Source organism: Micromys minutus (assembly GCF_963924665.1).
Source record: "Micromys minutus genome assembly, chromosome: 10".
Taxonomy (NCBI): Eukaryota; Metazoa; Chordata; class Mammalia; order Rodentia; family Muridae; genus Micromys; species Micromys minutus.
Genome location: NC_137979.1, coordinates 688,274 through 715,984, shown reverse-complemented (window position 1 = coordinate 715,984; position 27,711 = coordinate 688,274). Strand labels below are relative to the sequence as shown.

At 40.1% G+C, this 27,711-nt stretch overlaps 1 protein-coding gene across 3 annotated transcripts; it reads right to left on the bottom strand.

The window, feature by feature from the left end:
• LOC308425625 (T-cell immunoglobulin and mucin domain-containing protein 4-like) lies at positions 1-27,711 on the bottom strand. Of its 3 annotated transcripts, none has more exons than XM_080923034.1 (9): positions 27,640-27,711; positions 22,519-22,860; positions 20,463-20,720; positions 18,053-18,274; positions 17,804-17,857; positions 7,377-7,426; positions 4,400-4,490; positions 1,469-1,508; positions 1-111 (listed from the first exon to the last, which is right to left on the bottom strand). In XM_080923034.1, the coding sequence occupies exons 1-9, from the start codon at positions 27,695-27,697 to the stop codon at positions 27-29; spliced, it is 1,200 nt and encodes a 399-aa protein (XP_080779160.1). In that variant the 5' UTR covers positions 27,698-27,711; the 3' UTR covers positions 1-26. The 3 variants fall into 3 exon arrangements, with proteins under 3 accessions (XP_080779160.1, XP_080779161.1, XP_080779162.1); XM_080923035.1 differs by having other exon boundaries at positions 18,191-18,274; XM_080923036.1 differs by having other exon boundaries at positions 7,395-7,426; positions 18,191-18,274.

Genomic DNA, 27,711 nt, shown 5'->3' with positions numbered 1-27,711 from the left:
GCTTAATCTTAAGTAAAGATGTCAAGTCAGAGAGTGAAGATCCTGTCTTCATCATCCCTCCCTTGTGACATGTCATTGAGGACACTCTTATTATCTTCAATGTTGTCTGGCCTGCAAAATGAAAAGAAACCAGATTAAATAAACAGAGCAAGCAAGATCACGGGACCTGCTCCGCTATAGCACCAATAACTCAGGCTGAGCACAGAAGACTCAGACTTCATCCTACCCAAGCTTCCTATTTTGTAGGTGGGGATATTGTTAAAAGATGACATCCAAGGTTTTGGCACCAATGTTAGGAAATGAATGAAGAGAGTGCATGTGTGTGTGTGGGGGGGGGATATAGCCCAGGGAGGTGCCTCTGAGGGACCCATGTTGGGAATCCCTTCCCTCTGAGAAACCAGCCACACAATGGTATAGTACAGAACAGAGTTCATTCAGGTCATGGGGGTATGGGGGAGTTAAGAGGGTAGTAGAGGCAGAGAGGGAGAGAGAAGAGAGGAGTAGAGGAGTAGGGGCTGGCCATGAGCACATGAGGAAGGGGGGAAGGGAAGGGGAAGAGGAGGGGTAAGGGTGGGAGAGCAAGAGAGAAAAGAGGGCAAGAGAGAGGGGAGGGGCAAGCAGCCTCTTTTATAGTGTTAAGTAACTGAGGGGAGCATACCTGGCTACTGCCAGGTAACTTGGCAATGGGGTTTACAGAATCGCAACAGGGGAAACTGAGGCTATAGAGCACAGAGGACTTTGCCATCCTTTTACAATAAAGAGATTGCAACTTGCTTTAAAAAGTATGAAATCATGATCATGATATCCTAAGGGAGCTCCAGATTTGAACTCAGAAAGTCACTTTGAAGGGCCTCAGATTCTTCACCTAATATTGGGTCACTGTTAATAAAGGATGTGGTGTTGATGCAATTAATTATTGCAGAGGCTTTTACCAAGGCTTTTCATTTCTTTCCCCTAAAAGCTATAAAGAGAACAGATATTCAAAATCTAATTCCAGACAGTCTTTATAGACTCTTACAAAATCAAAGCAAGCCATGAACCATGCTGGTCTATGGGCAAAGGAACCGAAGCCCAGGAATAATATTGCAAGTACTTTATTTAATTTCTACATTACGTTTCTCAGTGATTCCACACAAACAATGTACTTTTAAAATGAGCCACTCAGTGCTGAACCAGCTTTAAGCACAGAATGCAATGGCATGCGTCTTCTTCTTTTGCATGCTATACTTCCGTTAGGTCCTCCTGCCTTCCTTAGTTTTATTTTGGACACACATATAGTGTTAACTGAGACAGAGGTTAATGTGAGTTAAGTCTTTACTGCTCTTTCTGCCTCTAATGCCATGTCTCTCCAACCAACCCTATGTTTACTCAGAACACAAGCATAAGCCATTAAACCACTGAATGGTATCCAATCATGTGTAACAGGCTGTATAATCAACACAACAATCAGCCATGCAAGAAGAATTACCTCCTGTATCTCTGCAAACAACTGGCTTCTGTTCCTTTTCCTGAAAAGACAAGGCCTTGGTGTGAGCGTAGGCAAGGATATCATCTTTCCCCCTGTTGATATTTGCTGCTTCTGGCCCTCAATCCAACCATTCATGTCAAAACTGTTTCTGTGTTATAGGTTATATATAAAGGTGCTAAATTTTATACATTTTTATTTTAAGATGTTTTTCTATGAAACATATTTGATCATTTTGTTTCTTTCCTCCAAATCCTACCAAATTTCCTCCACCCCAAGACCCACCTTACTTCATGTTTTCTTTCAAAAAAAAAAAAAAAAAACAAAACAAAAAAAAAAAAAAAAAAACCCCAAAAAAAAACCCCAAAAATTATGGAAAACAACAACAAATATGAAATCAAAACAATCAAACACCAAAAAAGAGAAGAAAGCAATAAGACAAAATTATAAAACAAAACAGAGTATGCACACACATACAAATAAACATAACAATTTTGTGTTGACCAACTCTTTCCAGGCATGGGATCTGCCTTAGAGAGTGGTTGCTATATCCAGTGACACGGCATTGTAGAAAACAATCTTTCCCAGACTCTATCAATTTTAATAACTTCTGGGTTAGGAGTGGAACTTTGTGTCTATTGTCCCTCTCAGTGCTGAAATTTTGTGCAGGCCTTGTGGATGCAGTGTACAGGCTCTATGCTTTGTGTCATGGCCTCTGTGATTTCAGAGTGCATTAGGCCTGCTGTGTCTGAAACACCCTGTTTCCATGGAGTTGCCCACTACCTCTGGCTCTCATAACCTTTCCTTCTAAATAGATCCCCGAGAGGAGGGGTTTGATACAATCCCATTTAAGGGTGAGTACTCCAAAGTCTCAATCTCTGCACATTGTCCAATTGTGGGTCTCTGTGTTGTTTCCAAGAGGAGGCTTCCCTGGTACAGGCTGAACAACGATTTGAGTTACTTAGTAACACAGATTCAAGTAATTTGACTTTGTGTGTATGCATGCATGTCTGTGAATATTCATATTTGTATTTTATGCTGCTGACTTTTATGTGTTTGCAGTTATCTGGATATATCTATAAACAAGCATGAAGTCAACTTTGATCCTTTTTCTTCAGGCTTTGCCTACCTTGTTCATTGAAAAATGAGCTGTTACTGGCCTAAAACTTGACAATGAGCTACTCTGCCTGGATGGAAGGCCCTGGAGATCCACCACCAGTCCCTTACTCCCCAACACTGGGATTATAAGCAAATGCCACAGTACATGGGTTCTGAGACTAAAATTCAGACCCTTGTGCTTCAGTGACAAGCACTTTAATTTACCTCCCCAGCACATCATCTGGGTATTAAAGCACATTTTGTGAAATGTACCCAGAATCATCCCAAACAGCATCTATGACTTTACATAAGGGCTAACCCCAAGCCTCCAGGAAGTTCTAGATAGTGTTTGCAGCACTCTCCAAGGACAGGCTAGATAGAGAATAATCTCATAAAGCACCAATTTCCCTCTGTTTTATAACAGTAGTGGGTATCTGCCACATGCCTGTGCTTTATGTGAAAACCATAATGCTTATTTTATTGCTCCATTTTGCAGTTGTTACAGTTTTCTGTTTGTGTTCTGAGGTTGAGAAAGTGTAAATCATAGTCCAGCTTCAGAATTTCATAAAAACTTTAGACACTTTTCTCTGAAAAGTGCAGGCATGTTGGCAAAGCATTTCCCAGGATTCTCTCTCCTGAAGGCCATCTGTGGTCCCTAAGCAAGCCTGCTTTAACAGCACATATAAGAGCAAGATTGTTGATAGTTTTACACCTGTAACATTTCTGGAAAATATAAGACAGGAGGGACCAAGGGGTGTTTCTAATTTTAAGAAAGAAGTAACAGGGCAGGAGAGATTGCTCAGTGGTTAGGAACACAAGATATTTTTCTAGCAGACCCAGGATCAGTTCCTAACACCCACATGATAGTTCCTAACTGTAACTCTAGTTACAGTCTTATGCCTTTTTCTGATTTCCAAGGACACCAGGTACACATGTGATCTGCAGACATACATGCAGGCAAAACACTTACACAGAGATAGATGATAGATAGATAGATAGATAGATAGATAGATAGATAGATAGATACATACATACATACATACATACATACATACATATATACATACATATATACACACACGTACATAAATATATAGGCAGATAAACAAACCAACAAATAAATAATTTTAAAAAGTGAGTATTTAGGCATGGTGACACATGCTTTTAATCCCAGCACTCAGGAGACAGAGGCAGATAGATTTCTGAGTTTGAGCCCAGTTTGATTCACAAAGTGAGTTCTGGGACAGCCAGGGCTACACAGAGAAATCTAGCCTTGGGGGGAAAATGTAGACAAAGAAAAGAAAAGGGAGGTCTGGAGAAATGGCTCAATGGTTAAGATCACTGACAGCCCTTCCAGTGGTCCAGAGTTCAAATTCCAGCAACCACATGGTGGCTCACAACCAATTGTAATGAGATCTGATGCCCTCTTCTGTCTGAAGCCAACTACAGTGTACTCATAAATAATAAATAAATAAATCTTTTTTCAAAAAAAGGCAACAAGTCCTTTACACAGGCAGTAACAGAACAAATTAGACACAACTTATGCAAGCATCTGTGCCTTATCAATGTGTCCTCTTGGTCTCATTTTTCATCATCAAAGTGTCAGCTTTACTAGGAGGACAATATAGAAAACCATTTGGTGGTGATAATCTTACCTGTCACCACCACAGCTCTGGTGAGGACAGTGAGAGAACTAATCCTTTGGGAGATAAAAGGAAAGAGAGGGAAACAGAAATACCCTTCTCCCATGACACTCTTGGAGTCACCTCAGCTCTGCAGTCCACCTACAAATGCCCATCCCTACAAGCCAGTTACTTCTGGCTCTGCCCACCTTACCTCGAAGAAGAAATGCCAAAAACAATAACGCCATCAGCACAAATCCCACACAGCCAGCAATGATTGAGATGTAGGTCTGTATGTTGTTGATCTACCAAGACACAGGCGAAGTGATTGACCTCTTGCTGAGTGAGTACTGTCATTTCCAGAAAGTACCTTGGGACACATCTTATCCCAAGAATGCCTTCCAGTAACCCACAATGTCATTATACCTCATGCTACTTGGCCTCGTGTGTCTCCAAGTCAAAACAATCTAAGAGTTCTTAAATCAGGTTTAATTTTTCCACTAAAAGCCCAAAGCATTTTGCCCATACCCCTGGATCATTCAAATCTCAGAGACATCAGGTATGTTAAGCTATTGCAGTCAGCGGTCACGGGACTAAAACTAATAATCATGTTGTGAGCCGTGTTTTCCACTGTCAAATCTCTTTGTTGGCACTGCCTAGAGCCTTTGGGCTCTTCCTAGACCTGTGTACTTCTTTCCATGGCTGACTTCAGTTTCTAGAAAAAATAAATAAAGAGGAAGAAGAAGCTGAATTTTGAATTTTCTATCAGAAGGTACAGCCTGGGGTCCCAGTACACTGAAGTATGCTGGAGACTTGATTTGTCCTTTCTCGTGTTGTCTCATGAGCACAACTGCAGTTTCCCAGGTGGATCAAAGGTGTGGTAGCACCAGGCATTTTCACTCATGTCTCATCCTGCAGAACATGAGAGCAGGGATGAGATGCATCTCTGTCTCCTTATGATGGTTCATTTTGTCAGCTGCATCACAGTAAAGAGCACCTGGGAGATTGATGAAACACACCTTGAGGCATGTCCATGAAAATGTTTCCAAAAAAGATTAACTAAATAGAGCAAACCTTCCCTGACCATGGGCTGTATACCTTCAGTAGGTTGGGGAGCTAGATGAAACAGAAGGGGGATAAAAACAAGAACACAGACATTCGCTCTTCTAATTGGTTCCTTTTCCTTTTTCGTCCTTCTTTCTCTGTTTCCTGGCTTAGATGATATGGGCTGCTGAGCTCCACCATGCCCCCCACATGATGATGAAAGGAACCACCTAAACCCTAAGCAAAATTACTCTTTCATCCCCTCTAAGTTCCTTCTTCTTTACATTCTGTCAGAGCAACAGCAACAACAAAAAACTGTCTTCGCTTCTTCTCTTGTTCCCCTTATAAATATTTCGACCAAAGCATCTTAAGGGAGAAAGGTTTATTGTGGCTCACAGTTCAGGGTACTACCCATCATGGCAGCAGAGTCGAGGTGGCAGGGGCTTGAAGTGGCTGCTCATATCATATCCACAACCAGGAAGCAGAGAGAAACAGGTCCATGGTGCCACTCAGCTCCCTTTCTCCCCTTACACAGCACCAGCCTATAGTAGGAAATGATGCCATGGTAGATGGGTCTTCCACTTCAGTTGCTATTATCAAGATGGTCCCCAAAAGGTATACCCAGAAAATTGCCTTATAGGTGATTCTGAATTCTGTCAAGTTGACAATTCACAATAAGCATCCCAGTAACCAAACACTACCATCAAGCCAGATGCAAATGAGATTTGACAAAGTGTCAGTAGTACCATTCTTCCCACTTTTATTTTTGTTTGAAAAGGAATTGTCAGTTTTTATGAAAACATGCTATTTGGGCAATGATGTAATGAGTTTGCTGTCTTTGGTTTTATTTTATTTTATTTTTCTTAAATTTATTTTATCTATGTGAATACACTGTGGCTGTCTTCAGACACACCAGAAGAGGGCACCAGATCCCATTACAGATGGTTGTGAGCCACCATGTGGTTGCTGGGAATTGAACTCAGGACCTCTGGAAGAGCAGTCAGTGCTCTTAACCGCTGAGCCATCTCTCCAGCTCCCTGTCTTTGGTTTTAAAATTAATACATTTTTAAAAATAGAACATTATCAATGTTTTTTTTCGCAAATTTAAAATGTTATTTTATATAATGGTAATAAATTATGAAAAACTGGGTTTTGATAAAATTCAAGAACTATCATTAAAAAAAGAATGAAAAAAATAGTCCCCAATATGTTGACAAAGGAAATTGTGAGAAAACAAAACAACAGGTTAAAACAAAATTCATAAAAATTGTCTTGTTTATCACAGTCACTTCATTTATGGAGACTTCCTGTGTTTTGTTGGTGTTGTACACATTTTTTTTTTTTTGGTTTTTATTTATGTTGTGAATTTTATTCCTCATTCAATTATAGCTTTGATAAAATATAACAATTTATAATGATCATACTTTATTTAACAATAAATGTATTAATGTTGGTTTTCTTTCAGAATATATGAAAATTAAAAGTGATCACAGCTGTAACATTTTGTCCACAATAGTAAGCAAAACAAATTATCAATGTTAAATGTAAGGGATTTAAAGGGCAACTGGCGTCACAATGCTTTGTGCACTGAGCCAGGCATTGGGTATCTTAGAAGTACATTCCCACTTCCCTTGGGGCAGCCAAACTGTTTCCTTCCTTTCTTCCCATCTCATTCTATAGCACACAGCTCAGAATCAGCTGGAAGCAGAAGCAAAGACATGACTGTCTCCAAGGAAAGACTGCTTTTACAGCCATCTGTCATTCCTCATGTTTTTTCTCAGAACCACTTAAACCATTTTTGCAATAAACACAAATGAAAGGAAACCTCAAAATACAAGAGCAATGGCAGAAGCAGGTGTTGGCACCAAAATCACATCAGTAACACTGGGCTTCACACAAGGGACACATGGTAATTTTATGTGTATCTGTAAACAATTTTCTTCCTACTTTCAAAACATCTGTGCCGTGCATGTCAAAAAAAATCAATGGTACTTCTGCCACGAGTGAAGGTTGACCACTTCATAATAGATACTATGTGTCTTGCCATTTAGCAATATTCTATTCTCCCAAATTCATCGGTGAAAACTTCTACTAGGCAATTTCTTAATCCAAAGCCAAATGCTTCCAATACATCTCAGAACTTTTACCTGATATGATTTAGTTACCTCCTTCAAAGACTCTCTTGTCGTTCTTAATGCTGGGAAAGTAAAGACAGGAAAATGTGAGACTTCCTATAAGAAAATTACAAGCACCTTTTGAAATAGGTATACTAAGCCACCTAATTAGCCAGATAATATTTAATTATGTAACATCAATTTCTCTTTGTATAAGTGATTTTATTAAATCTTGAATAGTTGCATCAGATCAGTTCCAGTCTGTTTTTTGGGGAATGACTAACATTTTCCTGGCACTATATCTGTGCACACACACACACACACACACACACACACACACACACACACACACGCACAAACACACACATATGTATATTATATGTGTGTAAATTATATATGCATATTATATATGTGCAAGTAGATATAGATAATTTATGTACTACTTAAATTGCTGACATACAAGCAATTGTGAAGATGGAACATGGAACAGAAATACCTAGAGATGACCTAGCTGTGAAGGAATTTGTTTTAGCATTATAAACTTCCACTGAGTTCTCAGGCTATTAATAGCCACAGGAATTTTATACTGTACAGAAGCCTAACCAGGAGAACAAGGCAACAGAGGTAGGTTCCTGAGGGAGATAGGTTATGAACCACAGTCAGAGGTACTGTGTTTACTATACCAGTGAGACACACAAACACACACACACACACACACACACACACACACACACACACACATACGCACATACTGTATGTACCATTACACAGCTGATCTATTTAGATCTGAATCAATTTTGTAAAAAGAACACTGTACTCTTTGGGAATTGTCAGTACCCAGCAAGCAGTTCAAGTCTTCAGAACATCTATACCATGAGAAAGGGGAAAATCCTGACAAATGTCAGAATTAGGAGGTGATCTGGGAGGAGGCAGAGAGGAAACACCAAACAAACAAAACAGAAGAGACCATCAGGGAGGCCAAAAAGTGAAAGCAATGCTAGAAAGCAGAGCAGAGACAAAGCAACCAAGAACACAGTATGTTTATAATAAAACCCTATAATAAAAATAGCACATAGAAAACAGCTGGCAAGATGATTTGAATGCATGAGAATCTGCATTCAAATCTCCAAGACACTGCTGTAACCCCAGCATTATAGGAAGGGGGTAGACACTATGAGATTTGAGAGCTAGCTAGCCAGCCAGCCAGCCTGGCTATACCCTCTGGGTTTTGTGTATCAACTTGACACAAACTAGGGTCATTTGAAAGGAAGAAGCCTCAGTTGAGAAAATGCCTCCATGAGATCCAGCTGTGGGTTATTTTCTCAAATAGTGATCAATGTGGGGAAGTCCTAACTCATGGTGGGTGATGCCATCTCTTGGTTGATAGTCCTAGGTTCTATGAGAAAGCAGGCTGAGCAAGCCATTTGAAGCAAGCTAGGAGACAACACCTTTCCATGGCCTTTGTCTCAGCTCCTGCCTCTAGTTTCTAGCCCTGTTTGAGTTCCTGTTCTGACTTCCTCCAATGGTAGGTTGTGACCTTAAAAGGTAAGTGGAATAAATTTTTTTTATGGTCATGCTGTTTCAATGTGGCAATAAAATCCCACCTAAGACATTAGCAAAACCTACCCCCAGCGCTGGTACCACTCACGGGTGACAGGAACCAGGCACATCCATCACCATGGAAACAGCCAAAGCATTCCCAAGATACACTGTTCAGAAACCCACCTTCATCTGGGAGCAAATAATGTCACTATCCCTATAAAAGACTAACCCCGCCTATTTTCTCTTCTCTTCTCTTCTCTTCTTCCCTTGTCCCTCACCCCTGTCCAGCCCCTGTTCTATTAAACCTTTCCACATGGAACCATGTTGACTTGGTGTGGTTTGTCTGGGCATGAGCTGAGGAATCTAATTAATAATACCCTGAAGATGGATTTGGGAGAGGAGGATGCATTGGATTTCCTTGTCCCTCTTCCCAATGTGGCCTCACTTAGTAAATTTCCCTTTTCTGCTTCATGATTTTAATTTAGCTCTTGAAAATGGCTTGTGAGAAAGAGTGAAGGAACTGACACTAACTTGTTTGGACAGAGGTTGGGACCCACAAGTTCAGTAACACTGACTCCGATCTTCTGTTCTCTGGAGTCCACCCGAGGTATTGCGAGTTCCTCTGTCCCCTAAGCTGGCTATTCTTCTCTCCCAAATGTTATTTCCTTAATGTGAGGGGTGGGGAGGGAGTCTTATGTTTGCTGTTCTTCATCCCTCTCTTCACCCAGCTATCACCGCACAACGTCTGTAAATGACCCAACAGAAACTTCATTTAATCTCCTACACCTATCATTTGAAATACAATAAGATATTTAAAAGTCCTGGTTCAAAGAATCAAACAGACCTATGCTTCAAACTCTGCCAAATTTCTTAGCCTTTCCAAACCCATTTCTTTTAACCAACTCTGCCCGGTAGACAATGCTTTATAATAATACAATGGTTAAAAGTCCTGATCCCAGCTCTGGCTTATAATAAGTACTTGATAAGTGTCATTTATTGGAAGCAACTTCCAAAATTACATCTCTAGCTTTGAACTCCTCATTAGGATATAATATACAAGAAAGGACTGGCATTCCAACAAGCTCTTGTTCAGCACTTACCCTGTGAGTAATATTTTGGTCAGAAAGAAGAGCCATTGTTTAAAGGCACACATCTCTGCCCCACAATCAAATCATCCCTGGCACACAGCTGACAATCAGGCACTGTTCAGAAGCACTTAAAATTCAAGTTCTACCAAATTGCATTCTTCTTCATGTGGGTTCCTCTACTAGTTTATATTTCTCATTAATACGGTTTTCTAGATATGGAAAGTTAGTCAGCATGCAATCTTGTTTTGTCCACCGGATGTGCACTAAATTTGGATTCCTAAATGTCTTTGATCCCCTTCCTATCTACCAACAATGCTGCCACCATTCTAAGCTAGCTGTTCTCTTATTTCAAGCATTTTAGGGGCTGACAGTATAGCCTACCTGCCTCCAGACTTTATCCCATCTAATAAACCCTCCACACATTTTAAGATAAAAATATTTTCTTTAGACATAACCAAAAGTGTCATTCCCTACTCTGAAAAAGCAAATAGTTCCTAGTGCATAGTAAACAAACTAAATAGTTTGGCCCATGACTCAAGCCTACTTAAGAAACTAACTCTTAAAATGAAATAGACTGGATACAGAAAATGTGTTACATTTATACAATGGAGTACTACTCAGCAATTAAAACAATGACTTCATGAAATTCTTAGGCAAATGGATAGAACTAGAAAATGCCATCCTGAGTGAGGTAACCCAATCACAAAAAAACAAGAAAACAAAACAAAAAAAAACCCCAAAACCAAAACAAACAAACAAACCAAAAAAAAAAAAAAAAAAAAAAAAAACAGATGTGATGTTTATTACTGTTAAGTGAATATTATCTGAAAAGCTCAGATTACCCAAGATACAATCCACTGACCATATGAAGCTCAAGAAGGATGACCAAAGTGTGGATGCTTCAGTCCTTCATAGAAGAGGGAACAAAAATATTCACAGGAGGAAATACAGAGACAATATAGTTTGGAGCAGAGACTGAAGAAAAAGCCATCCAGAGACTGCCCAATCTGGAAATCTATCCCATATATAGCCACCAAACCCAGACAATATTGCTAATGCCAAGAAGTGCTTGCTGACAGAAGCCTGGTATAGCTGTCTCCGGAGAGGCTGTGCCAGATCATGACAAATACAGAGGTGGATGCTCACATCCAATCATTGAACTGAGAATGGGGTCCCCAGTGGAGGAATTAGAGAATAAATTGAAGGAGCGCTTAAGGTATTTACAACCCCATAAGTACAACAATACCAATTAACTAGAGCTTTCAGTGACGAAACCACCGTCCAAATAGTACACATGGACAGACCCATGGTTCTAGCTGCACATGTAGCAGAGGATGGCCTTGTTGGGCACTAATGGGAGCAGAATCCCTTCATCCTGCCAAGGCTCAATGAATGCCCCAGCTCAGGAGAAAGTCAGGGATGGGAGGTGGGAAGGGGTGGGGGAACACCTCATAGAAGCAGGGGGAGGGCTTATGGAGGGGAAACCATGAAAGAGATAATATTTGAAATGTAAATTTTAAAAATCCATATATATATGTGAAAATAGAAAAAGAAAAGAAAAATAGTAACAAGGAAACTATTAAAAAACAGAAAAATAAAAACCAAGTAAACACATGAAAATAAACAAAAACAAACGAAAAGAAATGGAATAGACAATGTAGGTGGATGGGGTCAGGGGTGCAGGGTGGAGGGCATGGAACTGGGCACAGACAAGGGTGTAGTGGAAATGACAACAGGAGAGACAGAGGAAGGGAGTATTGGGAATATGGGATGGGTGCATATTTGGTATAAGCTAGAAATCAGGGGCAACAGAAACTCCAGGAATCTATGAAGGTGACTCTAGCTAAGACTCCTAGCAATGGGGGAATATGGAGCCCAAACCAGCCATCACTTATAAGAAGGCAAAACTTCCAATTGAAGTATAAGGACATCAACCCAGCCACAAAACTTTTAACTTACAATTTGTTCTGCTTACAAGATCTTCAGGAGTAAAGATAGAGCAAAAATTGAGAGAGTAGCCAACTAATGACTGGCCCAGCTTAAGTCTCATGCCACGAGAGGGAACCCATCCCTAGCACTGCAAATGATATTCTGCTTTACTTGAAGAGCCTAGCATAACTGTCATCAGAGAGGCTTCACCCAGCAACTAATGTAAACAGACGCAGAGACCCACAACCAGACATTAAGTTAAGTTTGATGAAGTGGAAGATGTGGAAGAATTCTAGGAGCCAGAGAGGTCAAGGACACCACAAGAAAGCTTACAGAATCAACTAATCTGGACCCACAGGACCCCACAGACACTGAACCAGCAAACAGACAGCATGTATGAGACAAACCTAGGTCCAGTGCACATAGGTAAGGATATGTAGTTTGGTCTTCATGTAGGACATCAATCTGTAAGAGCGGAAGCTGTCTCTGACTTTGTTAGTTGCCTGTGGGTCTCTTTCTCTTATTGTGCTGCCTTGAATGAGAATAATCAAAAGAATAAGATGCACCTAGTCCTACTACAATATAGTATATCAGGGCTGGCTATCAGTGGGAGCCAGGCAGCAAGGGCAACACACCTGGAACCCATCAACAGAACATTTACCACTAAAATGGCAAGTACAGTTATCTGACTGCCTAATGTATAGGCAACCGACAGGCTAAGAACTCCCAAGTGTCCCAGGAGCTTGATATTGACACAGCTAACTCACATTGCTTGCTGTCTGTCTCTCCATTTAGCATTCCTTGCGCTGCCCTATATTTCTATGACCTCCATGATCCCACATCTCCCTTCTGTAATTCAACTCAGTCCTGTAGCAGGACTTGAACTCGTGCCTCTAGCAGACCTCCAGAGGGCCTCATTATCTTGTATCTACAGAAATGCTTTTTTTATATTTCTAGTAGCCCTTTGCCTCTGTCAGCAAAAAGCCTTTTGAATTGCTTAAATGGTGTTATTGATCTTGCTACTTTCCACCCCATCCTCAGGGTCTTTAACCCATTTGTAACCATTCTGTAACACTCATATGTACAAATATGTAGATGTATATTGCTGTGTAATATGTAATGTGTGATCTGAGAGTTAATATTAGTGTTTAAAATTCATATAAAAGAACCTGCAACCAGCAGCTATGATGGAAATTCAAGAACCCTTGGCAAATTACAACCAACAAAACCAATGTATCTTGTGAAACTGTTATTCAGTAAATTCTGAGATTGTGACAAAACACTGTACACATATGTTCTGACATAGTACACTAACAACAGTATAATGATTCATTTACAGGCATATCCACCCAACCCATATACACACATATGTGTGCTCATGTACACACACATACATGTACATACACATGTATTAAACACACATTAAAAAGGTTTGTTCTTGTTCATTTATTTTGTTTTAAGATCAGCCCTTTATGGAATCAGATTTCCACTATTCTACAAATGTTGCTTTTTTTTGCTGCTCGAAATCTTATTTTCTTAGACCACAGTTAAAATGAAGATCCCTGCAGGCATAAGTCCTGACTCTCTGTTTATGTAGCTGTCTGATCTTGGGTACCACCAGTTTCACACAGCAAGACAGAGGAGATGACAATGTAGTACCCCATGAAAGGCTTCCATTGAAGACCAAATACTTTGAACTTACAGAACATCCACCTAGAAGATATATAGAATTGCCTTATAAAATAAATTCCATAAATCTAGAAGCTCTTTAATAGAGAACTGGACTGTGACTCTTTCTTTTTATAGCCATGACTTGATTTTTCACTCCTCAACTGTACAGTGGAACCTCCACAGACTGTGAAATACAAAAAGGACAAAGCTATCAAGAGGCAACAGGGGACTAAAGATTCCACCTCCCCCTTCCGCTCCCCATACACTGCCACTGTGGCAATAAAAGCAGTGATTGAAAGATCTACAGAGCAGACTAGAAAGGAGGCTATGAAAGCTTTTAAAACCTCCCTCTCTCTAATGGTTGAGAACTACAACTGTAAAATTTTAAAAGCTTCTGAAACTTCCCATAGTTCATAATTTGTCACTTCTCTGTTGTTACCCTAGTGTGACTAGCAGTTTTAAAAATATCATAAACCTATGTACTATGTTCTTAGTAGGAATGTGGAGTTAGACAAAAGCTGGTGTAATTGCCTCTTATTACCCCCCTTTCTGCTAGCCTAAAAGGGAGGTTTGGGGTGGCTGCAACAGGGATGTAAAGAATCAACGAAGGATTTCTTGATGATGACTATTATTTGCCAGTCAACAATTATAGACTAGGTCTCTATCTCATGCATTTCCTCTCTCAATAGCCTTGATAGAAGCACCACTATCACCTGCATTTTATATTTTGAGGAAACTGATTTAGCAAAGGTCAAAGAAAGTAATTCACCTGAAATTATTAAAAATGAAAGAAATCATTACAAAATGGTATACTCTTGTGATGTTAAGCTCCATTTAACCCTGCTGGAGAATGTGATGGCTTGTATATGCTCGGCCCAGGGAGTGGCATTAATAAAGGGTGTTGCCTTATTGGAGCAGGTCTGTCCCTGAAGGTGTGGGCTTTAATACCCTCACCTAGCTCCCTGGAAGCCAATATTTTTCTAGCAGCATTCAGATGAAGATGAAGACCTCTCAACTCTTTCTGTATCATGCCTGCCTAGATGCAGTCATGTTCCTGCCTTGATGATAATGGACTGAACCTCTGAACCTGTAAGCAAGCCCCAATTAAATGTTGTCTGTGTAAGAATTGCCTTGGTCATGGTGTCTGTTCACAGCAGTAAAAACCCTAACCAAGACAGAAGCTATGCAGAAGGTTTCCAGGAACACTAGGACAAGGAACTGAGAAACCCATAATCATGAAGGACAACTGGGAAGCATGTCACACATTTCTCCTATGAAGCACAAAGGATTGGGGTTGGAGAATCCTGCAATGTCTGCATCCAAAAAGGAAAGGAAACCTACAACCTTCTTCCGAGTTTGTCTTGTTATTTTGGCTGTAATTACAATTGAATTATAATTCCTAATCATTTGGAGAATTGCAGAAGTATTTAAGAGACTTAAATGGCACATAAAGCTACTCATCTCTTGCAGAGAGTAAGCAGACAAAAAAGGGATGAGAGGCTGGGTACTCCCAAAGACCTACTCCTGTGATTTACTTCTTCCAGCTACTTTTCATTCCAGAACCTTTCAAAATTGCAACACTAGGAGCTGAGAGATAGCCCTAAGAGTTCTTCCTGCTCTTCAAGAGAACCAGAGTCCAGTTCTCAGAACTCAGGTGGAGTGGCTTACAACTCAGGTAATTCCATCTCCTGGGGATCTGATGCCTTTTTGGGACCTCTGTGGGAACCCAAATACATGTGGCATGTATTCTCTCTCTCTCTCTCTCTTTCTCTCTCTCTCTCTCTCTCTCTCTCTCTCTCTCTCTCTCTCTCTCACACACACACACACACACACACACACACACACTAGTCAGCATTACTATATGAGGATACAGATCCCTAACACATGAACTTTTGGAGAGCCCCAAATACTTGATGTTCAAACCATACTAAGACTATCAGAGGCAGGCTTTCTGGACTTGGCATCTGAGAGCTGTGTGACCCCAAGATATTTAGGTAAAACAAGACTCTATCTACCAAACAGATCTTAAATGAAGTGGTCTATGAAAATTCCTTATTTGACCCAGTACCAAATATATGCTAAATGAATCCCAGTTTCTTCCATAATGGCATGTGATGTAGAGACAGACTTTTGTTACAGCATGGTTCTCTTTTGTACTGTAGCCTACCAACAGGAATTCTGTCTATTTGGATTTGGCCATGGAGAAATGAACTGACTATTATCAGGAATAATTTAGCAAGGAAAATAACAGGGTCTTTTGTAATTCAATATAAACTAATTTAAGATTCAAAGAGAGTAAAAGGTAATAGCTTTGTGAACATTCTTCTCATCCTTTATCAACTTAATCCTTCCATTTTCTCTAACTAGAAAACAGTACCCACATTTACCCTATCCCATGGACAAAGAATAATGATTCTTTTTTTTTTTTTTTTTTTTTTTTTTTTTTTTTTTTTTTAAGAATAATGATTCTTAACAGCCAATCTCTGCTAAGCTGTGAACTCCTAATTCTGATTTCTATCTGCCTCCTCCATGAGTGGGTACAAGTCAAAGGTTTTCAACATCAGACCTGAACACACTCCTCTTGAATTTTAGTCCTACATTAAGACCCATTATCTCTCCTCCACTCATTCTTGCCTGTCTCCTCCAATCTTATCTTCTGAGCCTCTGAGAGGGTTGCTATATTACCTCCCCCACACAGTTAAAAGATATATATTTTCTTTAATAAACACAAAGAAAGATGCTCCTACTCTGTTAATCAGAACAACAGAGGAACAAGATGACATGTTCTTGGGAGACTGAAAGAACGAAGTGGACAAATGGGATCAAGTGTAGGGAGGATATGGAGAAGCAGATAATATGTGGGTGGAAGAACAAACTGGCTCAGCCTTTCCCAAGGACAATTTGGTAATAGCTATTAAATTTAATAGTGCACATCTTTCAACATAACATCTATACTCCATTTCCAACTTTCCTAAAACAAACAAACAAAAAAACACACTCGCATAGCTATTTAAGAAAGCATAAAGGCTGAAGAAACAAGTGCACTGTTATGCTGTCTATAATAGGGGAACACTGGGTAACAGAAATGCCAGTCAATGGGTAATGAAATCACAAGCATCAGCTAAACATTAAAAGGTAGATCTCTACACAGATTGAGAAAAGAGGTTGTCTGATGTAAAAGCAAAGTGAATAAAATCAAATGCAAAGGGTTTGTGTGGTATCACTGGATAATTTTTTTTAAAGACATACACTAGAAAACAAGAATAGATAAGAAATATCAAGGCACTATGTCAGACCTGGCCACTGTTTGCAGGCTTTGGGGCAATAAGAAGCTGAAATGCTGCTATCTGACTTACAGATAACAGGACTGGTAGGGTTCTGTGGAAGGGGTGGCGTTCATGATAGAAACTGATGAGCTAAACAACAACCAGTACATGCTCACACCAGTAGAAAATTCTTACAAGGATTCCTTTTAAAATGTATCCTGTAGGGCTCATCAATTGCAAGCAAGTTCTAATCTCCCAGAGGACTCAAATTCTATTGCCAGCACCCACATTGGGAGTTAACAACCACCTGTATTTGAGGATTCAAGGGATTCAATACCTCCACAAACACACACATACATGTGGCATTCACTCACACAGACACATGCACCTACATGTATACAAATCCTTGTTAAATGCATCACATAGGCTAATGGAATGAATGACTCAGTGAGTGATTTCACTCACCCAGAACCCAGATAATACTAGAAGAAGAAATGACTCCACAAAGTTGCCCTCTGACCTTCATGTGTATGCCGTAGCACAAAGGTTACTATTCACACACTGTAATAGCAAATATATAAATTTTTATATAAATGTATGAAGTATAATAATGGCATGAGTTCTGTGCAATTTAAAATAAATAAATAACAGGGTAAAAAATAAAAGGTGGTTTTATTTTCATTTTTTTATTTTTTACTACTGTTCCTTGCTTTGAGTGAGAAGCTGCAGAGGAAAGAGAGAGAGACCTCAAGAGAGGCCTCAGAAAGAAGCAGAAAGCAGAAGGCAAGGATGCTTCACTTTCCTCCCAAAGAGCTGGAATATGTGGGAGACAACCACAGGGGAACCAAAATACCTGATTCCAAGACCCACTGACAGACATAAGATTGTTCTCAAGGCCAGAGGCAAACCACTCAAGAAGCAGAGAGACCTCCCTGACCTCAATGCTGACAAGTTTCAAACTCACTTGTTTCCTGCATCGTCAGCTGTGAAGTTGATGGGAGAATCCAAGTCTTGGACCCTTGGAAGACAAGAGAGGACAAAGTCATCCTCAAGTCTAGGCAGAAGTGTAATGGTAAATATACCAGTCATGCCAAATGCCGCCCCTAAAATTCATGAATTAAAGAAGGTGCTCTCCTTCCTCCCTCTTTTTTCCCCCTCCTCCCTTTTCCCTCCCCTTCTATCTCCAAGCCACAGGAAGGAACCAATGAAATACCTTGTCCTGATATCAACAGGTGCCAGGCGGATACCGTGACACAAGGAACTGGGCTTATCTCTGGATCACTCTTATTCAGTGTTTGCATCTCCCCAGCCCAAGGTGGAAGGAAAGATGCAGGCAGTAAACTCTGTATACCTGTGGGCCTGACTAAGGCTTTGTCTGTAGATATGGTCATCATGCTTCTTTGAGAGTGCTTGGATGCAGAAAGAGTTTCTGATTCTGAAAAAAAAATTAAGCTACTAAAAAGTAATAATTGAAGTATCAACAGTTCACTGGGTGGTGAGAGTCTGGGCTATTTTTACCAACATCATTGTTCTAATTGATACATTTTCAGTTTTTCTCAATAATCAAGGATAATTTTTGGAATTATAAAACAAACAAACAAACAGAGATAGATGATAGATGATAGATAGATAGATAGATAGATAGATAGATAGATAGATAGATGGGAAATTATAGCCAGGCAGTGGTGGGACACTTGGAAGGCAGAGAAAGGCCTATTTCCGAGTTTGAGGTCAACTTTGTCCATAGAGCAAGTTCCAGGACAAGCAAAACTACACAGAGTAACCCTATCTCAAAAATAAAACAAAATGAAAAACAACAAGATAGTACATTCTTGGTTTAAGATGACTATTGTAAGGCTGGGGAGGTGGCGGAGGCAATAGAAAGTGCCAGCCATTCAAGCAGGAGGACCAGGGTTTGGATCCCTGGCACCCATGTAAGAAGCTGGTTATGATGTCATGTGCCTATAACTCCAGCAGGGGAGGCAGAGACAGGTAGAACCCTGGAGCAGGCTTCCTAGGTATTCCATTCCAGGTGGAACTGTGAGCCCAGATTTAGAGAGACCCCGTATCAAACCCAAGTTGCATAGTGATTTGAGAAAGGCACTGAGTTGAAGGCACTCAACCTCTGCCCTGTATATGCATGTGCATGCGAGCAAGCTCACAAACACACATACACACAGAGAGAGAGACAGAGAAACAGAGAGATTGACTGTTTTAAAAGAAACAAAAAATACACACAAAACACACAAATTGTGATTAGTTAAGAACTCAAAAACATTTACTGACTATTCAGAGTATTGTAGAATTCACCAATGCTATTTTGGAAAGCTGCTTCAATTGTCTAGACATTTCCGAAGCATTTGGATTGCCTGGAAAAGCAGCCAAGCTACATAACAATGACTTTCAGATAGTCTTACTTAGTAATCAGAAGTATGGTGGGAGCTATAACAAGACCCCAAGCCCTGAAGTAGGTCACCCAGCATTATAAGATTCAGAAACAGGGTAAATTCAAATCAAACTAGAAGGAAGTAAAGTTAAGAAACAAGGATATAGCTGATCTACTGTCAAGGAATTTATTATATTCTTTTAAAATGCTTTATTAGCATATGTTAATTGTACATAATGGGTTTATTACATTTTCATATATGCATATAAAATGCATTTTATTATATTTACCCCATTATCTTGTCTTATCTCTTTCTCAATCTTGCTGATCCCTTCCTCTTCTTAATCTCTTTGTCTCTGTTTCTGTGTATGTTTTGTATATGTGCATATGTCTGTGTCTGTGTGTGTACATGTGTGTATGTGTTTTAGCATCTGTGTAAGCATGTGCGTGCATGTGCATGTGTATGCATGCATGTGTATATGTCTCTCTTGTGTATGTGCATTGTGTGTGTATAAGTCTGTGTATATGTGTATATGTCCATGTCTGTGTGTATTTCTGTGTCTGTGTAAGCATGTGTGTGCATATGTGCATGTATGCATGCTTGTGTATGTATATGTCTGTTTGTGTGAGTACATGTGCACATATTTGTGTCTGTGGATGCATGTGTACTTGTATGAATGTACTCATGCTCTCATGTATGTGTGTGTTGTATATGTGTGTATATGTGTGTGTGTGTGTGTGTGTGTGTGCGCGTGTGCATGAGTGCTCCACTGAGGATATAAGAGTTGCTTACAGAAACCTAGGTGATGGATTATTTATAGCAGCATTGGCAGCATACCAGTGGCTATACTTCTAAAGAACATCTCTTTCTCAGCAACCATGAGTTGGAAAGAAGTAGAAATCATGAGACCCCTCTTCTTACAAATTTTAAGGCACCAATTAGCCATTTCACTTCAACAAACCTCAAACACTCAGAGATTTTGTTCCTGAGAGGATAGGTCCAATCCTGACTAGAGTTTAACCTAAAATAACCTTCAACACACAGATTCAGAAGACTCCTCGGAGGTCAAGTAGAGAACTCAAAATGCTGACTTTTTCAAAAATAGAACGGAAAAGAAACACACACACATGAGCACACGTGCAGGTCACTGGGTTGTGCATTGTAGAAGGCAGCATCTTGTTCAAAGAAACCACCCTATTTCTGACCAGCAGAAGGAACAAAATGGACAATCCTCACCTGCAGTGATGGCAGATCCTTGTGTGAAGATCTCCATGGTTGAAAAACTTGTGTTTGCTTGTGAGAAGGAGCCAGGCATTGTTGAGGGGTACGTGGTTACTTCTGTACTGAGGGCAGTGGTGGCCAGTGTTTGGGGTGGTGCTGTGGTTGTAGGATCAGGTGTGGTCATGACTGTTGTTAGATGCAGCTCTGGGGTGGTGGTCATGTAAGGGCTGGTGGTTGGTCGGGTGGTTGTTGTTGGTTTTTTGGTTGTTGTGGCTGTAACCAACAGAAGATGCATCTGTCACCAAGTAGAAATGAGGGACAGGAAATACCATAAAGAAATAAAAAATTATTTCCTTTCCATCCTTTCCATTGCCCTATCTTGGTCCATTCGCCTGAACTGTTCATTCCACCTGAGTTTTTTGTCTTTATTTCTGTCCTTTCTGGTCTATTTGTCATACTCCGGCTACAGAAATCTTATCAAAAACACAAATCTAATGTGAATGCCCTGCTTAAAATTCAACTTCCATCTTCCTTGTTTATCAAATAAAACAAACAAAAAATAAAAACAAAACACTTGGCCCTGCTCATTGCCCTTTAAAGCACCACCTGCCCTTCTGTTTTTCCCATCATATGTTGCTGGAAGAGAATCTCCCTATCCTTGACCAATTGTTCTTTCTGTATTTCTTACACTACACCATGACCTTCCAGCTGCAGCAAATTCTGCATCTGCCACACCCCATCCTCATTTCTGACTGCTTGTCCTCTTCCATAAGATAGCCCTTACTTATTTCTCAGACCTCAGCTAAAGAGAGCTCTCTTCTGTGCAGTAACAAGTCGCCCCAATATTAGACCATCCTGGCATCTATTATAATCTTATAACCACACATTTCTTTGTTTCCTTAATGTCTGCCTCTCCCACCAAACTATCAGAATCACAAGGAAATCCTTCACTCAAAAAAGACAAAAGTTTTTAAAGTTTATTTAATTCAACTTCTCCTTATTCTTCTTTGATATCACAAAGTTGCTGTAAGAGTAAAGTGTGTAAATGTGCCTGGGGCTCACTAATTAAAAGCATCTAGTTACAACTCTAGAATACATGAGAATCATCCTGACAGCCTAAGAACACAGCCATCCAGACTGAGCCTTCCAACTCTATATAAAACCTAGGACTCAAAAATCCCACAGGAGATGCTGATGCAGAAGCAAAGCCCAATCCAATCTAAAAAGCTTTGGCTGAGACATGTGTATGTGCCTATTGTTTACATACATCACCCATAAGCTTCATGTGTTCTGTTCTATGCAGCCAAAAACTTTAAGAGTCCTTTCCCATGCCAAATTTTATCCAAAACACTGGATAGAAATGGAAAGAGAGTATGAGAGCTGTCAGAAGTGGTGCCCAATACCATGCCTCCTCCCTCTGTGAGGGATCAAAAATCATTTGCTTGTAGGCTAAAACTGATTCATGGACATTATTCAGTTCACACAGTAATTTTTTATTATTCTTTGGAAATCAAATAATCTGCAAAACAGAATGGAAAGAAGGAAGGAAGGGGGAAGAGAGGGGGGGAGAGAGAAAGAAAGAGAGAAAAAAGAAAGGAAGGAATAAAGGGAAGGAAGAAAAGAAAGAATGAAAAAAGGAAGGTAGGAAGGAAGGAAGAAAAGAAAGAATAAAAGAAAGAAAGGAAGGAAGGAAGAAAGAAAGAAAAGTAAAGAAAAGAAAAGAAAAGAAAGAAAGAAAGAAAGAAAGAAAGGTTCACATAAAAATTGAGAGGCCAAAAAACACTTAGCCAAATTTCTGCAAAGTGGGGGAAAGGCCCAGATAAATCGTACCTCCAATATTTAGTCTGACTCTTTATTTATCATCTGGAATCTCTTATTCATCTATGTAGCTGTTCTGGCTGTAATTAATATGTGGGTTTCTTTAACCACACTATGTGGCTCACTATTTGAAAGGCAGCCTTTCTGCCTGTTACTCGAATAAGCATGGCTTCATCACCAGAACCCACTGAATGAATATGTTACCACAAACTACAGGACTCTATCTCAGAGTTGAGCCCCACTCTTTCCTCACCTCTCTTCAGCTCGAGGCGCACATTCTTCTTGACATCATTGAACCAGCCAGGAACCTCTATACGGCAGCAGTACACTCCACTGTCACCTTGATTGGTGTTTGAGATTGTCAAGGATACATCACCTAACCGGATATTCCCCTGAAGTGTGTATTTCATTGACTTCCTGGAGATGGTTCTTGTTCCGTCAGTATGAAGAAGCTCCGTGTTGCACTTAGAATTGGGACATGTACCTTTGCCCCAGCACATGCTGTTGCGACTCTGGGACCAGGATGGGTACTGACAAGGTAAAGTCACCGATTGGCCCAAAAACCCTATTATTGTATCCTCAGAGGCAGCCGGTGCTATGGGAGAAAGTTGGAAAGCTGTTACAAAGACAAAAATCTTTCAAATATGCTCCACCATTTGTGTACACGTAGAGGGCACACCTAGGAAGATGAGAGAGCATCCTTAGTTCCTTTAGCACAAATGCTTGCCTGGGCTGTTGAACTCTTAAGTTCCTATATTTTCATTCCAAAATTAGAGGTGGTCCCAAATTTCTAAATGCTTCTTGACCGCAAGATTTTTGTCAATTTAAATGCTCCAATATTGAGTACCAGTCTTTAAATCAGTTCCCAAATGAAGAGGTCACTTGTTTCATCTAAAGCCATCCAAAACCTGTGCTACACAGACACACACCACCATCACCACCATCACCACCATCATCATCTCACTAAGTGGATGTTGTGTGCTGCTAATTTGAAAGTCTCAATGGGTTGCCCAGCCCAGACAAAATTCAGACAGGAATGACAGCTATGGTAATTGACTCCACTGTCCTACTCTATATCTAAAAATGGAGGCGGGAATTGCTCATTCTGGATTAAGTGATCACTTTGTGTACTGGATGGTTTTGTGTCAACTTGACAGGAGCTCGAGTTATCACAGAGAAAGGAGCCTCCATTGGGGAAATGCCTCCCTTAGATCCAGCTGTAAGGCATTTTCTCAAATAGTGATCAAGGAGGGAGGGCCCAGCCTATTGTGGGTGATGCCATTCCTGGGCTGGTAGACCTGGATTCTATAAGAAAGTAGGCTGGGCAACCCAGGGGAAGCAAGCCAGTAAGTGACATTCCTCCATGGCCTCTGTATCAGCTCCTTCTTCCTGACCTGCTTGAGTTCCAGTCCCGACTTCCTCTCGGGATGAACAGTGATAAGGAAGTGTAAGCTGAATAAACTCTCTCCTCCCCAACTTGCTTCTTGGTCATGATGTTTGTGCAGGAATAGAAACCCTGACTAAGACACTTTGGTAACACAAAGATAGGAAGAGTTTGTGGATTTGCACCTCTTGACTATTCTTTTAAATTTTAATAGTGTGTACATGTGTGGTCGGTTGTATACATGTTACAGGGAGTGTGTGATGGTCAGAGGACATTTGTAAATCGGCTTGTTCCTTCCACCTTAATGTCTGTACTTGGATCCTGAGGCTTTAGAGGAGTGTCTATCTACCTGTGGGTTGTGAACCCCAAAAGCCAGTAAGAAAATAAAGATATTTACATTATGATTCATAACAGTAGCAAAATTACAGTTATGAAGAAGCAATAAGATTATTTTATGATTGGGGAGTCACCACAATGTGAGAAACTGTATTAAAGTATCACAGCATTAGGAAGGTTGAGAACCATTGCTCTAGAGCATGCACCTTTACCCACCGAGCCATCTTGCTAGCCCTAACTTTCTTTTCAAGACTGTTTAATAATTTCACTCATGCATATATATTTGATGAGATCTATCTTCCATTCTTTTATTTTCCAGTTTCTCACCCATTGCTCCACAGGCTGCAAATTGCAAACCTTATGTGCTTGCTTGTTAAAAAATATATGTACACTTAGTGTTGCCCATATGTGAATTCATGTAGGGCCATTAGAGACATTTACTACCATATGAGCAGCCTCTCAGGGCCACAGCCCTGAAAGAACTGAGTGTCTCTCTCCTAGCAGCTATTAACTGAATTGCCAACAGCCTCTTTCCTAGGGGTGGCACTTTATGGCCAATTCAATCATTCATGCTAGGGTTTTCTCTGGCTTGCTCTTGTGTAGGTTTTATGCATGTAGTTACAGCCTCTATTCCACTTACTTACTCTCTTTAAAAATATTTATTTGCCCAGCACTAGTAGTGTACAACTTTAATCACAATACTTAGGAGGCAGAAACAGGCATATCGCTACAATTTTGAGACTATCCTGGTCTACAGAATGAGTTCCAGGACATCCAGTGTATACAGAAAAACCCTGTGTTGAAAAATCAAATACATAAATATTTGTTTTTATTTAGTATGTATGAGTATTTTGCCTGTTTGCATGAGCACACCACATGTGTGTCTAGTGGAATGGTAGCTAGAAGACGGTATCACCCGGAACTGGAGTTAAGAATGGCTGTGTGCTGCAATGTAGGGGCTGGAAACCAAACCCAGGGCTTCTGGAAAAGCAGCAAGAGCTCTGAAGCATTTTATGTATGTATGTATGTATGTATGTATGTATGTGTGTGTGTGTATTTATAGGGTACAATGTAATGTTTTGAACTATGTTTACAGAACCAGGTCGTCAATCTAAACTTAGCTTTACTATGTCAGGAATGCATTTCATTTTGAGCATGAGAGATTGTTAAAAATTATTTAGGATGTTGGAAATAGGCATTTTTATTCTGATAATGTTTCTTTTGTGAAGTGAATAAACAAAAGCATTGCCTTTTTCCATGGACTTTGGTATAACAGATACCAATAAAGCATCTGCTGAATGAACAGCAATCTCATAGCACCCATGCCTCCACGGTGGAAGGACATAATTGAAACTGGTCATAGAGGAAAAAGAAATTTAAACTTCACAATGTTCTTAATCGTTTCACCCAAAAGTATCAGTATTACTCACTTAATCAAAATTTACTATAAAAAAGGAAGCAAGACACTTGATGTGGCAGAAAAATCCCCCATTAGGGTGACAATGTGAACGTCACTCTAGAAGCCAGTGTGTGTTGTGGGGTTCTTTAAAAAGCCACACTCTTTGCTATCACAATGCCCAGAAAACAGTATCTGCCACAAAAGGAGTTCCACAGTTAATATGCCAAGAAGCATCATGAAATTTTCTTCATGGGACACCTAAATGTTTCAGAATGAGGAACCATACACATGAGATGCCGAAACAGAAGGAGAAATGATTCCTTCAGCTATAAAATACCCGAGAGAAAAGAAATCACAACTACACTGTGATTTTCTCATCTGATCCAATGGGAGCTCGACTTCTTTGTCATGGTCTGACTGTTTCTTCTCTAGTTATAACATTTTGGTCATTCCCCTATCCAAACTGAAGTTTTGCTGGGGTGAAGATGTCATGCGTCATCTCTTCTGACACATCTACTTTATCCTTGGAAACTGCTCAGCTGTTCTTTTCCAAGTTAACCATTTAAGCAAATGATGCATTAAAAATAAATAAATAAGTCAGGCATAGTGATACACACCTATGGTCCCTATACTTAGTAAGCAAAGCCAGGAGGCCTACAAATTCCAAGTAACCCGTGCTACTCTGCAAGACTCTATTTCAAAGCCAAACAACAGTCAAATAAGTGAACAGAGAGGTCAGTTCACCAGATGCAAACTCCTTTTAGCAAGGTTCGGGAACCTCATTCAATCCCTGTCTTGCCACAGATGGACACGAGGACACAAACTCCAGCAATATTTTTTTCTGCAGTTTCAGGATGTAACAATGTCAACAGCAGAACTGTTTGGACCAGACATTTGTTACCCCAGCACTCAGAGCAATACGGCCAGAAACTATCAAGCTGAAGTCCAATCTGAGTTATCTTGTTAGATGTAGACACCATCTCAAATAAATGTAAATAAATTTAAGAAAGAAAGACACACAGACAGACAAGCAGACTGAATGTGCCCAGGTAAATTTCCAATAGTCAATTTGAAAACAAAAGTGGTTGCTTTTGTCTCATCAATCACTTCTGGAATATCTATGTACTTATGGCATTCAGTACCAAAATTTAGGAGGTGAAGTAGTCCTTGCCCACCTTCCAGGAAGTATAGAATATTTGTAGATAAAGGCAATAGAGCCAACACTTAGTATGGCAACAAGGTCTTTAACACAGTAACCTCAGAGATAAAGTCAGGAAAAACCCCTGAAGCAGCCTGTAAGCTAGACTAGGAAAAGCTTACAGAGTTTACAGGAGACCTGTGTTGACCTCTATTCAAGAATAAGAGAAAGAGGAAGAAGCAGAATAACATATTGACACTGTCAGTATTGGGGACTTGGAGGGTTTCACTGTGAATTGTCAGCATCAGTGAACAGGAGGGTTATAGCACTGGGCAATTAGGTTGTTGCATGCCTTGGGATATCTATTCAAACTGCTCATTTGTATCAATATTCTGAAGAAAAGTCTCCCCTTAGCTGGGCACATGACAGACCCCTCTAGTACTAACCCTCAGAAAGCTGATACAGGATGATTGTTGACTTCCAAGTAGCCTGGGCTACACAGTAAGATCCTGTCTCAAGGAAGTAGGGCTAGTCAAGTGAGGCATTCCTTTACTGAAAAAACTTGAGAGGCTAAGGCAGGTGGATCTTTGTGGTTTCGAGGACAGCCTGGTCTACATAGTGAGTTCAAGAACAGCCAGAGCTTCACAATAGAGAAGCCTTGTCTCAGAATAAATAAGACAAAACAAAACAAAAAACCAACAACAGAATAAAAGGAGAAAAAAAAAAACTCATTTTGAAGACCTCTCCCTAGCAAAGCAAAATAAGAAGCAAATAAAATCTCCTGAACACAAGGGGAACATTCAGAGTCAAAACAAGAGCTCATAGCAGAACAAAATGCCCCTGCCTCATGCTTTGTACCACCTTCAGATACAATTGTTTACACCTGTTTACTTAATACTTTGTTTCTATGTCTTTGCTTACATTAGAAATAACAGTTAATTAAACCATTTATTTCATCCCTGAACACCCAAATCAGTCTCTAGAAAAATCCCCTCATTACAAGGTGAGGAAGAGATCCTACAAAAATGCAAATCAAGGAGGCAGACTTTAGTGGAACCTCTTTAACAGAAAATCTTCACTCTGCAGGGCCCAGAATAGAAGTGTCTAGAATACTTACTCAGATAAAGCCACCATAGCTCCATCACCAGCCAGAAGAGAAGGAACCCCTTGGACATTTTGACAGGATCTG